Raw genomic sequence first — 19,403 nt, 5'->3', positions numbered from 1 at the left:
AATATAAGACTTATTATTTCTTTCCCATACCACTGAAAAAAATTTACAGATTACTTTAGCAAACCTACAAGGTTACAACCTACATGATGCTTCTATTTGTATATATTTTGAGCAAATACAGTAAAAGCTTAAGATCATTTTTGGGGGGCACAGTTAAGTTTAGAGAAGGTAGTTAAAACATCTGAAGTACACAGAAATACCTTCCTGACAACATAAATTGAATCAAGAAGCAATAGACATAGGAAAGAAAGTTTACAGATAAAAACCTATGAATCTCTCTAAGGATTATAGCACCAGTGAATCATCTTCTAAGAAAAAAAGGGATCGAAGCTTTATTATTAGATGAGACACTTCAGACCAGGCTGGACAAAGCACTGGGAGGGTTTTCTGTAAAGGCAATCCTGCTTTGAGAGGGTGGATGGACCGTAGAACAAATCTACTTGTTGGACTTCATCATCCAGGTGCAATTCACTGGAATAAACTCAGCAGGAAAAGGGAAAGATAGAAAATGCCTGTGCTGGGGTGAGCTCATAATTGCTCCACGCTCCAAGCTTTGCAGCACAAAACAGTCATTCCAAGCTGTCATTATCTCTTCTTTGTAGTGTCTTATGGATCATTTGATTAAATAAAGGCATGTGCACCTCTGTGCTGAAAATAGAGGCAAGGGCTGTCTCCACACACAACCATTGTAAAGACACAGGCTATGTCTTTCTCTCCAGTTTCATAGTGTCTGGGTCTCATTTAGAAGGATTAGGTTTCACACAGGTTAAAAAAAAAATCCAGGATAACAAAAGCCAAGGATTATTTGCACACAACAGGGAGCAGATTGGTATGACTGAGTGTCCCTTTAGCCACATGTTAAGTCTAAATAGACTTTTTTGGTTTGGTTTTCTGTTTTAATCAGGATCTAGAATAATAGGAATTTATTATTAGTGATCCAATTTTTTAAGGAACAGATTTAGTAAACTTTATTCATGAAAATTGGAATTTAGAGATAGTCTTAATTTATATGCAAAACTCCACAACTTCACCACCTTTTTAATGAGACTATAATTTATGATGGAGTGCAGCTAACTCTCAACTGCTTTTGCTTAACAACATATGCTAGAGGTATCACCTCTTGAAATTTTTTTCTTTATTTAAGCCCTTGATTAGCCCTTCTTAATAACCTATACCCAAGGTTGTATTTCATCTAAATATAAGTCAAAGTGTTTCAACAAATCCTATACAAATTAAATGCATTTTTTGAGTTGAACTTATTAGACTCTGTCCAAAAATTGAGATGTAGTGGGAAAAATAAAAAATTAATTATCAGCAATTCCAAATTAAAATCTCTGCTTTGCCAATTTTAGTCATTTGGCATTAGGTAGGGTATTTATCCGGAGAAGGCAATGGCACCCCACTCCACTATTCTTGCCTGGAAAGTCCCATGGATGGAGGAGCCTGGTGGGCTGCAGTCCATGGGGTCGCGAAGAGTCGGACACGACTGAGCGACTTCACTTTCACTTTTCACTTTCATGCATTGGAGAAGGAAATGGCAACCCGCTCCAGTATTCTTGCCTGGTAGGCTGCCGTCTGTGGGGTCGCACAGAGTCGGACATGACTGAAGCGACTTAGCAGCAGCAGCAGCAGCAGGATATTTATCTTCTCTGTTTCTCAGTTTCTGTATCTTAAAAACACTTGTCATGAAAAACACGAGATTGTGAAAACTCCAGCACTTAATAGCTGCTCAGTACATCTTGATTTCTTTGTGTGAACTAACCTAATTCAGTCCTCCTCATTGATATTAGTAAAGCTGAGGACTCCCATCATAATACTGTCCAGCTGCTCTAGAATTCAATTAATAGAAACTTTTAGCTCCACTATGATAATTTCTTTCCATTTTTTCTTTTTCAGCTCTATCTTTTTTATCCACCTCTTGTTGGAATTGGTCTTGGTAGTGAAGGGAACTTTGGGTTTGTTTTTTTAGCAGCAAAGACAGCAAAGATAAGTGTTACGTGGGGCAAAATTTCTGTTACTTTAGGAATATCTCTTTAAATATTAAAAGAGATTCACATGCAGGATGCAGTTACTATGATCATAGTTATTGCATGTCCATGCAACATTTATTCTCCTGGAACTTTATCACCATTTTGACATTGGAAGAAGTCTCCCAAAATTTGAGGGCAACAGACTTGGGGAAATTATTTTTCTTATGACTTCTCCTGCTGTACTTCTTTTCTCTGCTATACCTGTTAACAAAACCCTGAAACCACTCAAGCGGGATCTATCACCATATAATCTGTCCTTTATTTCCTTGACCATTACAGCGTAATGTTACTAAAAAAATGGTGGCTGCAAACTATCGTTGCCCTGGCATTTGTCTTCTTTGTGCTAGGAGACATTTTCTGACAGTGACTTGAGATGCAAATACATATTTCTTTCAAATGATTTTTTGCTGGAGTGATGTAAACTCTGATTGACATGAGGTGTTGAGAGTTGCCCAAAGATTTCCCCTATGGCTCTGATCGTTCATTTCCATCCAGACATGCGGCAGGCCTGCTCTTCCTGTCCTGGGCTTCTGCAGAGCAGAGCTTCAGAGTACTCATTACCAAAATGCACAAGTAAGTTCAACAAGTTTGTTTATTTTTTTTTCTTCTGAGCTTGCATGAGCTGTGAACTCTCATGGCTGACTTGCTCTTCTGAAAACCATCCCCTATCCTAACATCTTTTATGTGTATGAAAAGGGATTGAAATCTTGAATTCATTTTCAAGGCATAATGTACATAAACTAATATTCTGTTTAAATGCCAGCTCGCTAATTCTAAAATCTTACATGTCATTGACTAATTACTTCAGACTTTGAAATTTACATTGTCACCTGATATCTTAATATTGTTTATTAAATATGAACTTGGATGGATATTCCTTATAAGAATGGATCTCCAACTTCAGCGTACAGGAGAATCACATGTGCACTTGTAGTAGAAACACATGAAGTGCTGCCCAAAAGAACTGAATCACATCCAGGAGGATCAGGCCTGGTGATTTCAACAAATGGCCCGCAAAAACTTGGGAATTACTGCTTTAAAGGTTCAAAGAGTACTTCCTCCTTTTATGGAATTGGTTCTTTGCTTCAAAGCTGGGTTGGTTTTCCTTTTTATTCTTCCTTCCTTTTTGCTTTCCCTCCTCTAATAGAGTCCTATTTCAATAAGGATGTAGTTGAAAACATCTTAGATGATGAGAACCCACTATAATATGTTGATTTTACTGAGAGGTTTCTCAGATGTATTTAACATTCCTTGTCCTTTAGGTGCTCAGTGAGTAATTTTTGGTTGATTGGTTATCAATCATTCAGTTAATATGTATTATTTAGATATATCCTATTAGAAAAACCATTAGCAAAGGAAATAATAAATGAACCATATAATTTCTCAGGGACCTCCTACTTTTCTCTTTAAATGCTCCAAATATCCAGACCAATGTGCTTTCCTAATCGGTAAATTTAGAAGCAGGACTAAAGAAGGACTTTAATTAGCATTTATAGCATCCATGCCAGAGAATGGATGTCTGCAATTATAGCAATTAATAGTAGTTGTTAGAACATAGGAGAATCCCAGTGCACATGTACCTCAGAACTTTTAAAATGGGAGGGGGCTGTTCTCACACTTCAGTGTGCATCAGAACCCCCTCCAGTGAGGACTGGTTACACCAGAGCAATGGGCCTCACCCCCAGAGCTGATGGTTCCATTGTTTTGGGACAGAACTAAGGAATCTGAGTTTCTAACAAGTTCCTGGGTGACACTGATGCCATTGGTCTGTGGACCACACCTGGAGAACTTTGCTGTATGGAAGAAGGAAGCTTAAAACAGAGAAGCAAACGATTCAGAAGTTACCATGGGGAGTATTAAAACTACTGCTTTTAAAAATTTGCTTGCTTTAGTTGTGGCTTTCCACTTGTTCCCCAATGAACAAAGTTCCCCTGAAACTTTGATGTAAAAAGTCAACAAAACTAATAACTATCTTAAGTGGATACAATCTTTGTTTATGGAACGTACTTTTTAACATTCAGGCCCCCAACACACCCCACTGACCATCCCCATCAGACACACAGAGAGTGGTGCTCTTAGTCCATCAGGGCCTGGTGTACAGTCTAGAATCCATAGGTAAGAAAACTGAGGTCTAGAGAGGGAGGACCATGCCCAAGTCACATAGTCAGAAATTGCTAGGAAGATGCAAGTAGACATTTGTGCTAAGCCCTTGTCTCTTTTCCTACTAGTAGCCTAAGTTTAAATTCTTAAAGAGGTGGGAATACCAGATCATCTCACCTGCCTCCTGAGAAACCTGTATGCAGGTCAAGAAGCAACAGTTAGAACTGGACATGGAACAATGGACTGGTTTGGTATTGGGAAAGGAGTACATCAAGGCTGTATATTGTCACCCTGCTTATTTAACTTATATACAGAGTACATCATGAGAAATGCCATGCTGGATGAAGCACAAGCTGGAATCAAGATTGCCGGGAGAAATATCAATAACCTCAGATACACAGATGATACCACCCTTAAGGCAGAAGGTGAACAAGAACTAAAGAGCCTCTTGATGAAGGTCAAAGAGTAGAGTGAAAAAGCTGGCTTAAAGCTCAACATTCAAAAAATAAGATCATGACATCCAGTCCCATCACTTTATGGCAAATAGATGTGGAAATAATGGACATAGTGACAAACTTTATTTTCTTGGGCTCCAAAATCACTACAGATGGTGATTGAAGCCATGAAATTTAAAGACACTTGTTCCTTGGAAGAAAATCAATGACAAATCTAGACAGCGTATTAAAAAGCAGAGACATTTTAATACATGCCAACAAAGTTCTGTAGAGTCAAAGCCATGGTTTTTCCAGTAGTCGTGTATGCATGTGAAAAGTTGGACCATAAAGAAGACTGAGCGCCAAAGAATTGATGCTTTTGAACTGTGGTGTTGGAGAAGACTCGTGAGAGTCCCTTGGACTGCAAGGAGATCAAACCAGTCAATCCTGAAAGAAATCAATACTGAATATTTTTTGGAAGGACTAATGCTAAAGCTCCAATAATTTGACCACCTGATGAAAAGAGATGACTCATTGAAAAAGACCCTATTGCTGGGAAGGATTGAAAGCAGGAGGAGAAGGGGATGACAGAGGACAAGATGGTTGGATGGCATCACCGACTCAGTGAACATGAGTTTGAGCAAGCTCCGGGACCTGGTGATGGACAGGGAAGCATGGTGTGCTGCAGTCTATGGGGTCGCAGAGTCAGACATGACTGAGTGATTGAACAACAACAAAACCTAAGTTTATATCTTCCCTCTTTACCTTGTATTTTTATTTCAAGTTCCTATTATTCAAATATAGGCTAAATATTTACCTGTTTTATGACTATGTGTGCATAGTCGCTTAGTCATGCCCAACTCTTGCAACCGCATGGACTTTAGCCTGCCAGGCTCCTTTGTCCATGGGATTCTCCAGGCAAGGGTACTGGAGTGGGTTGCCATTTCCTGCTCCAGGAAATCTTCTTCACCCAGCAATCAAACCCGGGTCTCCTGCGTTGCAGGCAGACTCTTTACTGACTGAGCTATGAGGGAAGCCCCTTTATGACTATGCAGTTAGTCAAATCACAGCCGAATTACAAAGTCTCTATTTAGAAAATAACCATTTAACAAAATAAATATTGAAAAAAATCACTTTAAAAATGATATTAGGTTAGTATGTCTTGAGACCTCCCCCCTTTGTTTTTCTTTTAGCTTTTTATACAGGTCGCTTTAATTTGCACATTCATTAGCCCTGTTTTTGTTAAGCAATTGTCTCCCTCCTCTACCCCTTAGCTTCTCAAGTCATTTTGGGACTGTTCCTCCAGTCCCAAAGCACATTTGCTAACAGCTAGTGGCACTAGGTAAAGCCTCCATGAAGTTCATTCTGTTTTTGTGAAAGCGTGATGAATTCTATGGAAGGCATTCGTTTTCATCTTAAAAGATTCGTGTTCTCATGTCAAGAGGAGCATGCAAGCAAGTGTTTCAGACATAGTACCATTTAAGAACCTAACTTAGCATTGCTAACCAGAGTCGCTTTGTAACCTGGATTGTACCCAACTGTTATTTGACGACCGCAGTGTATGACTTGTGCTGCTAGAGTGTGTAGAAAATGTCCTAAGAATATCCATCTGCAAGCTGGAACATTGTAAGTATGAATACATGTGCTCATATGGCAGAGAAGTAGAAGGTGATGTCATGTATTAGCCATGTAGGAAAGTGTAGACCGGAATGTTGTTTCAAATGTAATCAACTCACCTTTACTGGAGAGCACCATTTAGTAACAATATATTTAAATCATGATTACTTTTAAACCTTGGGGAGAGTCTCTGCCCTAATGACAAATATTGGAAGAAGCTCAGAAATAAAGGTCAGAAATACTGGTTCTAGTCACATATCCGTCATTTATTAGGCCAACCACTCTGAGCCTCAAATCCCTCATCAGTAAAGTGAAAATAGCAGTACTTGCCTTTCTACTTCATAGACTCTTAGTGGAAACCAAATTATATAATGTATATATACGCACTTACAAATTCTGAAGCTCTATATAAATAAATAGTTTTTAACTGCTTGGTCTTTGCTAAGATAACTGTTTCTTCTTACTTGCCAAAAGTTTGTTTCTTTCTTTGCTACTGCTGCTGCTGCTGCTACTGCTAAGTCACTTCAGTCTTGTCCGACTCTGTGCGACCCCATGGATGGCAGCCCACCAGGCTCCCCCATCCCTGGGATTCTCCAGGCAAGAATACTGGAGTGGGTTGCCATTTCCTTCTCCATCTTTGCTACTAATGTTTTAACAAAAATTTCAGTCCCCCAGTTGACAACTTGATTCTCTAGAGTCTGCTGTGGTCTCAGTAGCAGCAGAAATAGATAGATAGATAGGTAGACAGACAGACAGGCAGACACATACTGAAATTGATTGCTGCACTATATAAAATAAGTAGCATGAAATCTTAGAATAAAGGAAAACTTGAAGATTATTTGGTGCAATGAATTCTGAACAATGATTTTAATCTGAGATATCATTGGTTCAAACAAAATCGATGAGGTAACCCAGTGGATAAATCAGATGGGAGCAGGGGGCTTCACTGAGGTGGGGTATGGGGTCCTGTGGAAGGTACAGGTGCCCCATGTAACCTCAATTTCTCTTCAGATCACAGGTGACATTGCTCCTGGGCTCATGGAGGTGAGGGATGTGTAGGCAAAGCCTTGTATTGATATTAATAAGGCAGAACCACCAAGCAGAGTTGTTCAAACTTTACTGGTCACCAGGATGGGGAAATATACAATGTGATTTAGAAAGATTTCCATGGAAATGTTCAAATATTAAAAGTATTATCTTTTGAAGAATGTAGTTTTCATTTTCCTAATAAGCATCCTAAAATGCATGACTTTTGATGATAGATAAAAATGGCTATGGCATTGCTATGGTGTAGGAAAAAAGTAAGAATTCAGAGTGGGAGGGGGAATTATACAAAATAGACTATAACTTTAATGTAGAAGGAATTAGGCCAGAAATAGAGATAATCCATAATTTAGTATAGTACTTTGAGATTGGAAGAAACATTGAATTTCTTCATGAAATAACTATAAGTGAAGAAAATGTGCTTAACAACATGAAAAATATAGCAATTTTTATGAGACTTCTTGGTTTTGAATCCAGATTGAAAAGGTCTTTAATATTTTAGCTACTTTTTCTGGTTTGTTTTATATGCTGTTTAGTTCAAAGAGATTATGTGGCCATTTTTAGACTTGCTGATTTTTAAAACTTTTGAATTTGTCCACTGATTTCAATATTGTCTTAGAATCAAGCAACTGAAAATTATTAAAGAAAATGTTCAAATACTAAAGTGATAAATAAATCCAGAAACATATACCTGCCAATATAAATCACATAAGTAATTTTAAAATTTTGTAATAAAAGTTTCAGGCATAAGCAAGACATCTTAGGAGGAATATTGAGTTTATTCTGTTCTATGATACCTTAGTTTTTTAGTGAGCTGAAACTCAGTTATCTTCTCTTGTAGAAATAAAAAAGCTTTTAAATTGCTTGAATAGAACTTAAAACTAATCTTGGAACTAAAAACCACCTGTAAAATCCTTTTGTAAGATGAAAAAAGAGATTTAAAAAAATCATTACTGACAATTGCTAGCTGTGTTTATTACGATTTGTAATAATAAAAACTTTGAAGCAGCTGAGACAGGAAAAAAAACTGCTACCAATTAAAAATTACATATCACAGTGTGGGTGAGGCCTTTTATATTTATATATTAATACATATTTAAACACAAGCATATTTGACACATGTGCAAATATCCTTCAATAGTCTTCAAGCATCTGCATGTAATTCTGAGTTGAAAAACTAGACTTTATTTTGAGTACACACCTCTTTTACACAGCAACCTTAAATTTATGAGATGATCATTTCATCAGTATTGATTATAACCTATTAATTATTTTTAATTTCAAAAACCCATAACTGCCAATTTTTTATTTTTGAAAAACTGTAGCAACAGAGGAAAGGGTCATGCCAAGTGTGGTGTTTTGGTTTAAAGCACAATAAGCTAATTCTGTTTTCCTTCACCACAAGTTTCAGACTCAAAGTTTACGTCTGTCAGATGTGCACAGAAAATCACACCTTTGGAGAGGAATCGTCAGCATCACATTGATTGAAGGGCGAGACCTCAAGGCGATGGATTCAAACGGGTTGAGTGACCCCTATGTGAAGTTCCGACTTGGGCATCAGAAGTACAAGAGCAAGGTGACCTGTCTCTTTTGTGTTCCCGTCAGTGCTTGGAAGGCAGTGGCTGGTTAATAGCCACACTCTTTGAGACATGAAAACACTGGACACTTTTTAATGCTTTACAGAACTGCTTGTGAACATTATGTCAGGAAACAGGATCAACAATTGTATTGCATTTCTCTTTGTGCTGTGAGACCTTTGGTAAACCGTTCCTCTATGTCTCAATTTCTTCATCTATCACACAGAATAATACTAGAAACTATCTTTTGAAAAAAAAAAAAAAAAAGGCTGGAGCAAGCCCAAGTCAATGCCTGGAGCATAAAATGCTCAGAGAGTGTTGGCTGTGCCTGATACTAGCACACAAACTACAAAGAGCATCATTTGACGTGCAGTAAAAATCTTCACGCAGTACTCAGTACTCTGAACCATGTTATTCAAAGTGACTTACACTGACGAAGATTGCAAGGTTTTAAAATTTCATTCAGAAATCAAAGGGCCAAGTTTCTGCTGCCACTACAGCAAAGTTACTTTGCCTCTCCATACTCCCATTTCCTCATCTGTGAGAATGAGAATGAAGATAATGCCTACCTAATAAAGTTATTGAGAAGATGGAATACTATATGTCATGTATGTAAAGGGTTTAGAATATTGCTTTGCCCACATAAATAATCAATTGTAGTAGCTGAAGGAAGGGGAAGAGTAAACACATTGTGTAATAACACATATTATTAGTAATAACATATTAAATAATCATATTATTAACAGAAGTAGTAATAATTAGTAAAGGTCAGAGTTGTCTATATGTGACAGTTACATTTCTCTGAGTTATATCTAAACACAACCTCTTGAATGATCAGCTTCTCCAGCTAGTATGCATTGATAGCTTGGGATAATTGATTGCATCCATCTTGTATTAAAAATCACTTTCTCCTTTGGGAATATCTTCACCTTTACATCACAATTTTTGTGAACTTTTTATCAACAGCCTGCCCAGGTTCATTTTGGCCCGGGGACTTCTCATCAGTAACATAGATGGTTAGAAATACCGCAGAGTGATTTGTTAGCAGGTTGATTGGTCACCTTGTTGAGTGTCCCCACTGGAGGAGAAGACATCACTTCTGACCTATAGGAAATCATATGGAGAAGACAATCCTAATAAACTGAAAACCTAGTCTTTTTTGGGCCAAACAAGCAAAACAGCCCACTCCCCCAAACACTGCAGGAGTTCATCTGAACCCAGTTATGAGACATTTGAATCATCATAGTATCCATCCAGTGTCATCTTTTTTTTTTTTTTTTTCTGCATTGGGCTTAATAATAACACTGTAAAGAAAGTACTGATTCCCCAAAATAGATACCTATGACCACTTTCATCTTGTCCTTTATCAATTAACATTATTTCCATGTTCTGATAGGCTTAAAACATTACTTATTTTTATAGTTCTGCTCTTTAGATGTGAAATATGAAACCCAGCTATGGACACGTGTCTCTCTCTGCTCTTTCTTTCCATGATGTATTGCAGATTAATTTCAGATTATGAACTTTAAAAATTGTGATTCATTTGCATTACCTCTGCACATAACATACTTCATTGCTTTCAAAGTCTTTACATCTGAAGATGTGTCTCTCATACATTAAAAAGAGAAAAGGCCGCTACAGGCCCTCCTGCTAAAAAGAAAGAATAGAGAAACAAATATGAACGAATGTTGTCCAGCTCAATGAGGAGTGAAATTTTAAAACACATCAGTATTGGGTCACTTTATTCATTGATTCCACCAGGTGTCTAATCTAAATACTTGAAGGTACAAAATTGCACATCAGATATCCTTCTTGTATATGCAACATGGAGATTATACACACACACACACACGCTCATATTAATTCACAAGCATTTTTGGCATAGCGCCGTGGGGCAAGAGATCTGAAACTCTACTCAAAGACTTGAGTTATAATCTAGGTATTAAAAGTTAATGACTGTGGCCTCACTTAAACTTCAGGTCTTGGTTTCTCCATGTATAAAATGGGGATGATACATCAGTGCTGTCATTCTAAGATAAAAGTTTGCCTGGCCACCAAAAACTTACTTTTCCCCCCTCCTACAGAACTTCGTTCTCTATTTTCTTCACTATTCTATTTGAATTCTATAAGATGGAAGTAAGGGGGGAAGAAAGAAACTCTAGAAATCCTCATCTCCCTTTTCTATAAGATCACAGACTTTGAGCTATATCCTCATGCATTAACTGGTTATGTAAAACAAGCGCTGTTATCTGAGTGAGCTACTTCACTTGGAGACTGTTGGCCCTTTCTATATAATTTGTGTCTCTCATCTGTTGTTCACGATGAGGAGAAGGTGCCTCTTGGTCTTTAGGATACGTCTTTTTGGGTTCTTTCAGACCATATGCAGTAAAAATGCTGACATCTAATGTCCATCATTTCTGGAAGCTCTCATTCAAATCTCACATGCTTTTCTAGGTAGGACCTAAAGTTTGATTTATGTCTCAAGTTGCATTTTTTAAGACTGATACCAATGAGATAGTAATGACATTTTGGTTTTTCCAGATTATGCCCAAAACATTGAATCCTCAGTGGAGGGAACAATTTGATTTTCATCTCTATGAAGAAAGAGGCGGGATCATTGATATCACTGCCTGGGACAAAGACGCCGGGAAAAGGGACGACTTTATTGGCAGGTTTGTGCAATTTGGTATTTTTGATTCATCCTAGAGAGGGTAAGGTTTTTAAGAAGAAAATTTAGTCTAAGTCTGGTATTATAACTGGTCTTCACTGTTTCGAAGCAAGGGATCTTACCATGGGAAAGCAAGGCTTGGGTGACCTGAAAAATAGATTTTGAAGACTGATCAGTAGGTGGCAGTTTTGACCAGTTGATGGACAGGCTACTTGAATTTGATATCCAGAAATTTTCTCCCGATGTTGGGGACATAGTGCATGAACATTACAGGAGTTGAGAAAGAGGAATCTCCTTTGATGTACAATGCTTAAAAGGAACAAGGAGCATATTCATAGTGTGCAGAGTAATCGGAGATGATATTGCTTTCCATAAAGCATATTGTGACCGTAAAATGTGTTGTTTCATCCAGCTCCCTGCAAGGTAGAGAATCTTGATAATCTCCTAGGAGTTCACAAATCTCCCAGGAGTTCAAGTGTTAATGAAGGAAGTGTGTAGGTGAGGCAGATCCATGTTAATCTGATAATGCAGTGAAGAAAAGAATATTCTGAGGCTTGCATGATATCTCTGCAGAGTTCAGTTCAGTTTAGTCACTCAGTCACGTCCAACTCTTTGTGACCCCATGGACTGCAGCACGCCAGGCCACCCTGTCCATCACCAACTCCCGGAGCTTACTCAAACTCATGTCTGTTGAGTCAGTGATGCCATCCAAGCATCTCATCCTCTGTCGTCCCCTTCTCCGCCCACCTTCAATCTTTCCCAGCATCAGGGTCTTTTCCAAGGAGTCAGCTCTTCACATCAGGTGGCCAAAGTATTGGAGCTTCAGCTTCGGCATCTTGACAAGCTTATTTTGAAAAACTGTTTGAATTATATGATTGTTTTCTTACTTTTACACCTATTTTTGTATTTTCAGTAGTTACATATGTGTCTTTATAGCAAAACATATTGAAATATCAATACTGAGATAAAACAGTGTACAGAAGAACTTGTTTAAAAACTTCTTTCTTCATTGTAGTTCACGTGACTTCCACGTCTCTAAACATACAACCTGAAGAAATGCACACATGCTAATAATAATAAAGGGGAGTTTACACCAGGAGAACAAAACACAGGAATCCAACTCAACATATGTATCTTTTTGTCTTTTTCCTATTCTAAGAAAGATGTTTTAAACAATAGTTTTCTTCATCGGATTACAGAATGAGAGGTCAAAGATGAGCTTCAGTTAACCTTTAATATTTTACTTACAAAATGGAATGAGAAAAACACCACTAATCTTATGCCGTGTTACATTTCAATCCTTTTTAAATGACAAGCCTTTACTGCATGTTTTTTTCCCTCTAGTAAAATACCGTTTCCAGGGTTTTCTTAATGTTCTGTCTTATTCTCTTTGGGCTGTACCAGCAGCTTGCTGCTGCTGCTGCTGCTAAGTCGCTTCAGTCGTGTCCGACTCTGTGCAACCCCATAGACGGCAGTCCACCAGGCTCCTCTGTCCTTGAGATTCTCCAGGCAAGAACACTGGAGTGGGTTGCCATTTCCTTCTCCAATGCAGGAAAGTGAAAAGGGAAAGGGAAAGCTTAAGTAACAGTAAAGATCTGTTCATACACGGAATACATTTTATTATGAATATGTCTGTTTCTTTTCCCCTCAATATGCTATGAGCTATTTCGAGTAGATACTGTTTTAGCTATTCCTTGAATAATTCATTCATTTTCATAATTTTTAGCAACATTAGCTCTATTCAGTGACCACCAGAATGACTGTCATGTGTAACACACTACCTCAATCTCATTGCTTTGTATTCGGATTTTCTTATATCAGTAAAATCATGACATAAATCATAAAGTGTATTGGCTTCTTGTACTCCTGGGTCCACACTCCATGAAGTCCTTCTTTTCCTATTTTCCATTTTTTCCATGATAACATGCACCCTTTTAACAACTCTTCTTTCTTTGAAAGGAATCTCCAAGTTTGGAAATGATGAAAATTTCTAAGCCCATTTTTAAAATTTTTGGTTGTGCTGGGTCTTCATTGGTGCGTGCGGGCTTTCTCTAGTTCCAGTGAGCAGAAGCTCCTTTTAATTGCAGTATATGGGCTTCTGATTGCAGTGGATTCTTTTGTGACAGAGCACAGGCTGTAGGTGCGCGGGCTTGAGTAGTTGAGGTGTGCGGGCTTAGTTGCCCTGTGGAATGTGGAATCTCCCAAGATCAGGGATCAAACCATGTCCCCTGCATCGGCAGGTAGATTCTTATCCACTGTAGCACCAGGAAGTCCTCTCAGCTCATTTTTCACTGACCTTTCCCTTTTCCTCATTAGATAATATTACGTATTCTTCAACGGCAGGCCTAATTATTTGAAGAAATGTTTGGCAGAGAGGTAGACCTGTGTATCCCACTTCATCTTGTTTCTGTGGGTGTATCCCTGTTTTGGCAGTTTTTGAGAGAACAGTGATAAATGGCACTCTGAAGATAATAGTGATTGCTCTAGACAACTAGGGAGCTAAGAAGGTCTCATGAAGTTTGGAAAAAGAGAAGAAATCCATTTTTGGAGTTTCTAGGTTGGGGAACCTGTGCAAGTCCTCACAGGTGCTGGGGAATGGTGTGCCCTGAGAGGGCTTGGAAGCTCCATACCCCTTACCACATACCTCCTGTGCATCTCTTCCATCCGGGACCATATCCTTTTCTAATAAACTAGTTATCTAGTTGGAAGTGTATCCCACCCTTATTTTTTAAGTTGTTGAAAGTGCTTCAGTTCAGTTCAGTCACACAGTCGTGTCCCACTCTTTGCGACCCCATGGACCTCAGCACGCTGGGCCTCCCTGTCCATCACCAACTCCCGGAGTCCACCCAAACTCACGTCCATTGAGTCCGTGATGCTATCCAACCATCTCATCCTCTGACGCCCCTTCTCCTCCTGCCTTCAATCTTTCCCAGCATCAGGGTCTTTTCAAATGAGTCAGCTCTTTGCATGAGGTAGCCAAAGTATTGGAGTTTTAGCTTCAACATCAGTCCTTTCAATGAACACACAGAACTGATCTCCTTTAAGATGGACCGGTTGGATCTCCTTGCAGTCCAAGGGACTCTCAAGAGTCTTCTCCAACACCACAGTTCAAAAGCATCAATTCCCCTGCGCTCAGCTTTCTTTATAGTCCAACTCTCACATCCATACATGACCACTGGAAAAAACATAGCCTTGACTAGATGGACCTTCTTGCATATAGTTTCTGGCTTGGGCTCTGCGTGGGTTGTTGGATGACTTCTTTATGCCCATGGCTATTACACAGGGGAACTTTACAAGCAGGATCAAGGAGACCTACTCCAGCACCCTTACTGCTTTGATGGACACAACTGTGTGCTCTGCTTCCCAGTGTCCTGGTTAGATTAAAACTGGCTTAGATGGAGAGTCAAAATACTACCTTTAAAGAATTATAAGGATTCCTAAAACTCTCATTTATTTTGAATGACTTACTCTTATTTCCAGTTACATTTTTGTTGGGAAGATCCCCTGGAGAAGGGAATGGCAACCCACCCCAGTATTCTTGCCCGGAGAACTCCATGGAGAGAGGAACCTGGTGGGCTACAGTTCATGGGGTCACAAAAGAGTTGGACACCACTGAGCGACTAACACTATTTGGCATCAGCTTCACTAAAGAAATTCACATTTGGTCATCTATCAAATATAATTCCCTATGAAAGCAATTTGAGCCAAGAATTTTTAGAGTAAACAGAGCACAGATAGACAAGAAGACTCTTAGGACCACTTTTGAGTATCAGTTTGAATCCTTTTGCATAGTAAAGGGAATTATTGTTGAATCTGGGGTAATCAAAGGTGGACAGTAGAAAATCATTGTATACTCTGCTAATTTCACAAAGATACCTGTGGCAGAAAAAGGAAGTGACTATGGCAAATACCATTATTTTCAATCTAGTTGATGACCAGAAAGCAGCTGAAGCTCTTGATCACTCACTTCATACTTACTAAATTGTACTTTACACACATCCTGCCGCTGAAAAAAAATACATTACTAGATCAAAGTAGAAGGCAAGTAGATTTGCATGTATTTATGTGATGGCTGTGTGGTAACAGTCGAAATAATGCAGATTATAACAGAATTCCTTGATCCTAGAATAGTTTAGAAAAGAATTGACTTACCTTCTAATTAAATTTAAGTTCTAAGATTAAAGTAACAGGAGCAAAAGTGTCCTCATGGTCTTCTGTGTTCTTTTGCAAGTACTCTTGCAACATTCTATGTCTATATTAAATTATTTTTAATTAATTTATTGAAATCTATTTTACATGAAACATGTAAATTGAAGCTGTACAACATGTTGATTTAATACATTTATATATTGTAATACAGTTGCCATTGTAGCTATAGTTGGTGCCTCTATCATGTCACATATTATCTTTGTGTGTTTGTGTGTGTGTGTGTGTGTGTGTAGTGGAAATAATTAAGATGTGTCTCTATTCACTTAAAAGTTAGAGACTTCTGGGAGTTGGCTGGTAGCTGGCAAATAAATTTGAAGTTGGCTGTGGAGGGTAATGCTGTCCCATTAATGTCTATTAACTGTTTTTAAGGATCCTTTTTGCTCCTTCTCAAGTACACCAGACATCTTCCCACCTCAGGACCTTTCCCTCCATCTCCACGTGTCCACCTGTCTAGCTTCTTTACCTACTTTAGGTCTGTGCACAAATGTCACACCAGCGATGCAGCCATCCCAACTCTATGTAAAAATGAAACTTCTTTCCCTTGACATCCCATTTCCTTTATCCTGCTTTGTTCTCTGCATCGAGGTCTATCATCATTGGACAGACTATGCATTTCGCTCATTTTATCATTTACTTCCCATCAGTAGAATGTGAGCTTCTTGAGGGTGGGAATTTTTGAGTTGTGTTGTTAATCGTGGCATCCTCAATACCTAGAAAAGCAAATGGCAAATAATAGGTGCTTAAGAAGTATCTGCTAGATTTAACTTTACACACCTGAAGCTTGATTGATTGCTGGAATTATGGCTCTTCCTTCTCTAAATAAATATAGAATTTGACAGCAGATGTTAAGGCAACAGTAGTTAGAACAACATGTCTTAGTGGAAAGTATAGAGTTGCAGTACAGTTAAGAAAGATATTTGTATATAATTCAAAAGGGAGAATTAATGAGTTAAAGTGTTAAAGTGTCTGAGTGATCTTTGTACTTGAAAAATACTGAGTGTTTGCATTTGAAAAAAAAAATGCCTATCCATTTACAAAGATATTTATAATTTTTTATCATAATGTCTAGTGAGTTAATGCTATCTGGTTGTTAAATTTTACAAAAAAATTAAATTTACTATGAATGGAAAGAAACAACAACAATAATAATGTTTTACACTGCAAGGGGAACTACTATGTACTTTAGCTCAAAATTAGGGTAAAACAAGGGAGGTTCATATTATACCAATTTTGCAGGTGCAAAAAGTGAGGTGTTTTTGAGGTATAGCCAAATGGCTCAGCGACTGCTCAGCTAGTATGAATTTGAGGCAACTTATCTGAGATTCAAATCCAGGATTCCTGACTCTAGAATCCATGCCCCTTTCACTTTGGTCTCATATTCAGTATGTTCTGGAGCCATTAAGCGCTTGATAAAATGCCAGGTGGGCAGTAAACCCACTTGGATGGTGTGTACCATACTGCAAGTTTGAACAGCAAATTTTACCTGTCGCTGAACTACAGATTTCAAGTGAAGGTGAAATAATGTTAATCTGCGAGTAATTATTTAACTTTCTGATCACCTGCATTTTGGCAGGCAAGACGGACTGCCACCTTTACAATAATCAGCTAATAAATCCTCATGATTGTTACACTTTTATGCAGAGCAGTAATCTGAACAAATTGGCTGCTGACAGCTGTGGTAAATTGCTAAGAATGAGTGCTGTCAGAGAACAAGTTGTTTTTATGAACGTGCAGAATAAGTAAATCCCATGTCAAGCAATTTCATTCAGTCGGAGTTATTTGCAATCCAATATAGCAAGATTTATAGCATTATTTATTAGTGTGCAAAATGCTTGTTTATCTTTAAAGTGGCATTGATTTGGTGCCCATATATTTTCGGTTGGTGGATTGCTCCTAACTTTATTTGCTGCATTGTTATCAGGGACAAGACATTGATACTGCCCACAACAACAGAGTGCTACAGATGCAAACTTCAGTAGAAAGTTCTATTTTAACACAATTTTTCTTAGTAATATAAAAGAAAAAAAGTTATTCCAAATGGGCAAGTTCTGGGTGAAGAAAAATGCTTTCAAATGCTATGACCATAAAAATAAATCTGTGACTCTGTAATTTAATGCCAAAGGAAAGAGAATGCAGAATGAGTAGGCATACACATATGTCTCTCCAGGTACAGTGTGGAAAATGAGGAAACAGCCTTTGACTTTGTATATTAACCAAATTAATGTTTCTTAATTGAAGGACATTGCATGTGAGCGTTTGACATTCTATAGGTTCTGATTTGCAGTGATTCTTATTTGTGATATAAATACTACAGTGATTATTCTACTTCCTACTTATATCAGAGTAGAAGCAATCTCTGCTTCATTATTAATTTGAAAGCACAAGATAACTATTTAGAAAACTCTAAACTGAAGAGAAGTTTTAATGGAATCATTGTGTTTCACCATTTTCCTTACTAGGGACTGAGTGAAATATTTCATTTGGGAGATAGGTAATGTTTCGATAAAGAATGGAGTGTCATTGATTCTTGTCTTGGTTTGTCGTTAACTCAAGTCAAATATATTGAGATTTCAATCCATTTTCTTTCATGACTTACTATTTTTCTTCTGAAGACTTTCTCAGAAAGTTTATACTCACTGCAGTATTTTATATATGATAGACAAAGTTTCCAAAGACAGTTTCCATGCATCACTGTGTGTATGTTAAGTAGCTTACCTTCTAGGCAATGAAGGGGAACCTCCCAAGTTTGTATTAATAGAAGTATGCTCTGATAAATCCATCTCCCCAAAGACAGTTGGACAGTGACAACTGCTGACAATGCAGTAATTGCATTGCTGCTGCTGCTGCTAAGTTGCTTCAGTCGTGTCCGACTCTGTGCGACTCCATAGATGGCAGCCCACCAGGCTCCCCCATCCCTGGGATTGTCCAGGCAAGAACACTGGAGTGGGTTGCCATTTCCTTCTCCAGTGCATGAAAGTGAAAAGTGAAAGGGAAGTCGCTCAGTCATGTCCGACTCTTAGCGACCCCGTGGACTGCAGCCCGCCAGGCTCCTCCATCCATGGGATTTTCCAGGCAAGAGTACTGGAGTGGGGTGCCATTGCCTTCTCCAGTAATTGCATTAGCATTTAGTAATGTCAGGTGGCGTGTACACGGCATCATCATGAAACTTGAAAAACTTTAGTGGTTACCTGTTGAATTCTTTAAAATGCAAAGATTCTAAAGAGTTACCTATCATATTGATTTATAATATGAGATCTTATGTGTTATTTGTTTTACCAATGTAAAGTAGTTCTCAAACAGTAAACCTCAAAAAGTTTTCTAATTTTATCGATAAATTTGGTCCAAATTATGTAAACTGTGTTTTTAGAAATTCTCCCCCACAAAAGAAATCCTGTAGAGGCTTGTCTTCCTGTCCCAAGGCTTTGATTTTGTTTTATTTTGTTTTTTAATTAATTGACTTTTTATTGAAGGATAGAGGCTTTGTTTGTAAATGTTCTCTTATCTGGTTGACTTCATAATATCATGAGCAGGCACTTCAGGGCACAACACACACTTAGAAGTTCCTTGTTAGAGGAGATATAAATTTCTGTTGCAGATATTCTTCCTGATAATTTAAAGTTGATTTTGGTGGAATTCTTGTTAGACCTGATTATGCCGCACCCCCGGTTTGTAAATCAGAATCAGAATATAGCTGACACAGAGCTGGGCGAGGAGGAAATGTGTC

The 19,403-nt window shown here is 38.2% G+C and overlaps 1 protein-coding gene across 15 annotated transcripts in view; it reads left to right on the top strand.

Annotated features, from left to right (window-relative positions):
* Positions 1-19,403, top strand: part of MCTP1 (multiple C2 and transmembrane domain containing 1) — a 572,148-nt gene that overhangs the window by 342,098 nt on the left and 210,647 nt on the right. For 8 of the 15 annotated variants that reach the window (XM_070373140.1, XM_070373137.1, XM_070373149.1 and 5 more), the window contains 3 exons: positions 2,526-2,603; positions 8,631-8,801; positions 11,344-11,474. In XM_070373140.1, the coding sequence (XP_070229241.1) occupies positions 2,526-2,603; positions 8,631-8,801; positions 11,344-11,474 (380 nt within the window). The remainder of the gene's footprint in view (positions 1-2,525; positions 2,604-8,630; positions 8,802-11,343; positions 11,475-19,403) is intronic. The other 7 variants (XM_070373142.1, XM_070373145.1, XM_070373144.1 and 4 more) reach the window with 1 other exon arrangement.

Source organism: Bos mutus, chromosome 7 (assembly GCF_027580195.1).
Source record: "Bos mutus isolate GX-2022 chromosome 7, NWIPB_WYAK_1.1, whole genome shotgun sequence".
Taxonomy (NCBI): Eukaryota; Metazoa; Chordata; class Mammalia; order Artiodactyla; family Bovidae; genus Bos; species Bos mutus.
Note: the sequence above shows the minus strand (reverse complement) of the source record. Positions and strands in the feature narration are given on the sequence as shown.